General features: G+C 39.1%; 1 protein-coding gene across 1 annotated transcript; it reads right to left on the reverse strand.

Annotated features, from left to right (window-relative positions):
- Positions 1-1,633: 1,633 nt before the first annotated feature.
- LOC149097142 (E3 ubiquitin-protein ligase TRIM71-like) lies at positions 1,634-4,756 on the reverse strand. Its single transcript, XM_089280073.1, has one exon. The coding sequence runs from the start codon at positions 4,521-4,523 to the stop codon at positions 2,280-2,282; it is 2,244 nt and encodes a 747-aa protein (XP_089136199.1). The 5' UTR covers positions 4,524-4,756; the 3' UTR covers positions 1,634-2,279.
- Positions 4,757-5,584: the final 828 nt, after the last annotated feature.

Here is a 5,584-nt window from a genome sequence, read left to right on the forward strand (position 1 = left end):
ATTTTCGCAAAGTCAATTTTCTCTGCTTCTGTGAGACATTTTGCCGTGCGGTAAGGAAATGATATAATTTCTTGTTTCCTCGCCAGTTTTGTACATCAGGCTGAGTTCTTTTTATTACTATTTTTTAATATTTCGACCCTTCATTTGTTGAAATAAACAATGTCTTGAAACCTGATCTTGTGTCTGTGGTTACTCCGCATATGGTTTAGGGGTGGGTCGGGGGCAATTTCATTCGGGCGTCAATAGGTTAGTGCACATTTGATTGTTTGAAGTTGTGTAAGCTGTTCATAAACTGCCCCTGCGCATTTTTGGACAGTGTCATAGTCGTCATTTCCCAACGAAAGAGCAACTGTTACACTGTGCTCAGTAAATTATAAGGCTCAATGATTTTCACTCTGACACTTTTCTCCCCTGTGAAATGGCGTGACCATTTCAGCCATGGGAAACCATCATGATGCTGTTGGTTGGTGTTGTAACTGCACTCTGTACACCTGACTGAATAAGAAATAGTGTAATGTAATTCTCAATGTCAGCATAGCCCACAGCTACCTCTCCAAATTTATTAAAGGTCGGGCCAATCTTTTCTAGCAATTCTTGGCGTGTGCCATTCAGATTATTAATTTTTTTTCTTTACTGAGTTGGAGAGCGGTTGATCGAATGGTCGACCGAACTAGTGTTGTGGCCGACATACGATAATAATAAAATGAAAGACTAAATAAAAGCAAACTAGAGATCGATGGAATACGGTACCTTTAATACTGTATAGAAAGTACACTATTAAAAGCAAATTGAAATAAAACACCAAGTGAGTTTCAAGCTTACAATGCGATGCGCCAGCGCTGCATGATGTGCGATTCAAGTATTCAAATCGCTTCCATCCAAGTATAGAAAAGATTCACCGTCGAAAGAGACTTCCCAACTGTCCAAATCAACACTTCTCATATTTACAGCACAATTCCGAGTTTCAAGCGTGGTATAAGACAAGACAAAATAATTGTGAAAAGCATCAACACTCGCTTTGCCAGTGACCGCCATCATTCAAATGCAAACTCACGACTAGGCGTGGGCTGCCTTATGGGATACGGCAATAAAATTTTCTCTCCAGTCTCGCGCAATGACGTCACCAGATCACCTGGATTTTACAGTGGGAGATAGGAGAGGAGTTCAGTGGAACCTCGATGCAATGAATTACCAAGTTGTTCTTTGAACAGGGGTTCGTTCTACTAGAGTTCTTTTCAAAACATTTTTCTAATAATTACCTAAAAGAATATAATTCAATTGAAATGTGAAACAACAGTAAAGCCATTGAAAATGCAAGCCATTGAAAGGCGGGTCTACTGTACCTCAAGCGTTTCTGCTTTTCTATACTCCTCGTCGCGTTTGATTTTAAAGCTTGCTACTCGGAAAAAAATTGTAACAAGTTCATATTGTATTAAAATTAAAAGGATGGAAGCTATTAAGTTCACGTTCAAGACTATATCCTTCGTTACACCCGGGTTTTCTTTATACATTGGGCTCGATATCATGAGGCGAAGTTCCACAGAAATTCACGAATCAAAATTATTCAAGTATGCTGTTGCACACCAAACCCCTACCACAGTGCTATGTGTCACCATTAACTCTCACAAAAACGTTGAATAAAAACATTTATTAAAAAAAACACTTCTCTTATCAGACGTTACAAATGTGTCTATAATAGCAGCTAAGTTGTCACGTAATCGGACAAATGTAACACAATGCACAGTACTGCAGTGTTTAATTACAGCAATACAAAGTGTAAACTTCTTTTGGAAGAGTTAATTCAGAACAAACTACAATTTACAAGCTAATCTTTTAAGCTACCTCGGTGACAACGCTTCCTGTTACACAGGCCACTGTCGTTTTCTTACAGCAATATAAAAGTGTAAACTACTAACTACAAAATGTTTTGTAAACAAACAATACCATTTAACTCAGTTTATTCTACATGTGAAACACAGACTATCAAATATAATCAACCATATTGTTACATTTGAATAACTGTATTTCTATTCAAGGGAGAGGTTCTGAATGTGGTTTAATCGCAAAATACAACATTTTACTTCCTGAACTTACCATCCAGACCCAAGTCTAACAACCAATTAAGACCAAACTTGTTTACCCATGACTATGGTCGCTTAACCTGGTCAGAAATATTTTCGATTTGTAAATCATTTTCTTAGCATTATAAAAATAATGAGAGAAATGTGAAACATAACGTAATTTATTCGAATTATGTCATAGGTGAGTATATATCATTTCTACTCAAAAATCTGGATGCGATTATTATTGAAATCAGTCACAACTATCCTACCATCACTAAGAAATGCTGTAGAGAATGGGTAATGAAACTCTCCTGTCCCGCTGCCTTTTCTTCCAAATTTTCCTACAAAATTCCCACTCAGTTTAAACACCTGAACTCTGTGATTCAATGTATCACAGACCATCAGGTGTCCTACCTTGCTGACGGACAAGCAACGAGGAGCATTGAACTCCCCGTCCCCCCCACCCTGCTTTCCAAATTTATACAAGAAATTTCCATCCCTATCGTGCACTTTGATACTATGTTCATGACTGTCTGACACTATAAGATATTTGTCATATTGGACACAGTGATGGGGAAAGGTAAAAGAGCCGTCCCCGCCAAGTTTCCGTAAAAGCTGGCCGCCTTGAGAAAAGATCTTAACTAGTTTGTTACCTGAATCTGCAACAATAATATTTCCGTCACAGTTAACAGACACTCCATGTGGATTCATTAGCTGTTGATCAACATTTCCTTTGCCACCAAACTGGTTCAGGTGCTCACCCTGCTCACTGAACAATTGAACTCGGTGGTTTCTACAGTCCGCCACTAAAATATGCTTATCAAAAGCTATCCCGCTCGGAAAGCCAAATTCTCCCTGTTTATCACCCTTCCTACCAAACGATCTTAAGAAAGTTCCATCACTACTAAATACCTGAATCCTGTTGTTACCATGATCAGTCACTGCAATTTCATTACGTTCATTCACTGCTACTCCCCAGGGCTGTCTTAGCATTCCAACAGCTGAGCCTTCTTGTCCAAACGATAAAACAGGTTTGAACTGTCTGGGTTTGACCTCCACAGCAAAGGGGTTGCCACGGATATATTCTTCATTCACTTTCACTGTTAAATCAAATTGTCCAGTTTCTTTGGAAAGATAGCTGACTTTGTAGTTGCCATCGTTGTTATCTTGGACTCGTGCTTTCGTTGCACAATCATGGCTTTGATGATTGCTGATTGCCACTGTTACACAGTCACGTTCGTCATAACGTTGTTCTCCTTCAGCATTTCTTGTTGTCAAAACAAACTCTGCTTCAAGTCCGACAAACGCTTCATTTACTCCTTTTCCGTAGACAATTGACAGATGCGGTTTGGTCTTGGAAAGTACGGGTTTGAAGGAGCCAACATTTTCAGTGTTAATATTCTCGAGTAACGTTTGATTTTTCACGAAATCAAACTCAAGAAAGTTTACCCCGTCACGATCGGCTGAGTTTTCTTGGCCAACTTCCTCCTGAAATATTTTGTTTAGAAACTGGTTTGGCTGCATGATTTCGGCGTTTGCGTTTCGTTTCAAAAGTGTTTCAGCTTTGTCTACTGTTGCCTCGGTCATGCTCACGTCATCTTCAATCTCGCTCTTTTTAGTTTTAAGACGTTGGAGGGATTTTTTTGCCTGGTTCTCAACTTCATTAATAATCACCTGCTTCTTTGCATCGATCACTCGAAATATTGTCTCGACGAACTGCTCCACTCTTCTTTTCACACTGGCGGCGTGTTCTTGAATTTTAACACAGTTTTCATCAAGTTTGGTGATTTCATTCTTCTTCATTTTCACTTTTTCTTTCTGAGATTCAATCGCAGATTTCACTTGTAACTTACGTTCATTTGCAGCTTCTTCCAAAAGCATCTTGGCGTGACCTTCGTGATCTGTCAAGGCGCAAGAATTGCATATGGGAACTTCACAGATCTTACATAAGAATTCCAGTTCTTTCTTTTCGTGTCCTGGCTTTCTACAGAATGCTGGTCGTTTCAACACTTCCTCGATGTCTTGATCTTGGAAGTCTTTAATCGCCAACACGCGGTGTTCTTTATTAGCTCGGATTATGTTGTGCCCAGTAATACAGTCGTCACACCAGAATGCACAACACTGGAAGCAGTACAAACTCTGGGAACTCTTTTTGTCGCAATTTCCACATTTGACTGCCGTAGTATTACACTCTTTGATTGCCAACACATCTAGGAGACTGTTGATGCGAAAGTTGGTCGGCAGATCCTTTAAGTGTCCACTGCTAGGGACTCTACTCTCTCTTCTACATTCTGGGCAGGTTATGATATCATGGCGGCCACTCGTTCGTAGAATGTCTTCCAAGCAGTGAAGGCAGAAGCTGTGTAAACATGGCAGCTGTTTTGGATCAGTGAATGTGGTCATGCACACAGAACAGGATACTTCTTCATGAAGATTGTTTAGCAAGGTTTTTATATCCATGATTGTAAGCGGAACACGAAATGGGTTGGGACACAAACAGTGAAGTCTTGTGATCGGGTATATGTATGGCTTTTATTAACCTGATAATACTGACCAATCACGAAGTGATATTAGAAACGTTTTGACTTCTTGTTTGCTTTCGTAGAATAACTATAACAGAACGCCATGGATTCTTAGAACTGTGATCAGCAAAGCTTGACGTTCAAATTAAAGGTGTCATGCAACTTGTAAATGTGGGTTGTTTTGGAAAAGGTTTTGAAATATTACAGGACATATCTGCGAAATTATTTTGTGTTTCGCATAGTTCGTAATCGCTCTTGCGCTTAGCTGACTTTATTTTAGCCAATAAATTGCAAAAGATGCCTTAGGGTTGTTTAAGGACAGGCTTATCAGATTTTGAACAATCAAGGACCTTTGTAGTACGCGACCAAGTTCATATGTAAATGTTTAAGACAACACTAAGGAAATATATAGAGAGACGAGTTTACATACCGGAACGAGATCCTAATAAAAAACCAGTTACGTTGCGGAATCAAAGACCTCCCAAAGGAAGCTACTAAGCTTAATGATTATCAACCGCGAAAGAACGGACGCCCCAAGAGTAACGACTTCAGATGAATTTTCGGGGAAACAATGGAGAATGATACGTGTAACATATACAAATCTGAACAGTTGGTCACGCTATTCACTTGTAGTTAAATTCATCAATCACGCCAGCTAGGCTTTGAACTTCTTCCCTTTACAAACATCCTAAAAATTGTAAGAAAACAATTCTTATAATAAATATAATGAACGTTACACTACAGACACATAATGGCATTTAAGACTGTATGACACCTCCAGAATAAAACGAGTATCACAACGCATGGAAAACTGAACATTCTACTAAAACGCACCCTCCCTACCACCCCACCCCCAATTTAATTCTCTAAACCAGAGAATTTGCGGTCAAAAGAGAGGAAAACGCTAATTTTTGGTACAAAACTACACAATTTTTTTTTAACAACTTTTAATCACTTTAGAGTAGTCGACCAAACACATTTTAAACACAGCATTACTTA

The sequence above is a fragment of the Orbicella faveolata genome, unplaced genomic scaffold, assembly GCF_042242905.1.
Source record: "Orbicella faveolata isolate gen_17 unplaced genomic scaffold, um_ofav_v1 contig_47, whole genome shotgun sequence".
Taxonomy (NCBI): Eukaryota; Metazoa; Cnidaria; class Anthozoa; order Scleractinia; family Merulinidae; genus Orbicella; species Orbicella faveolata.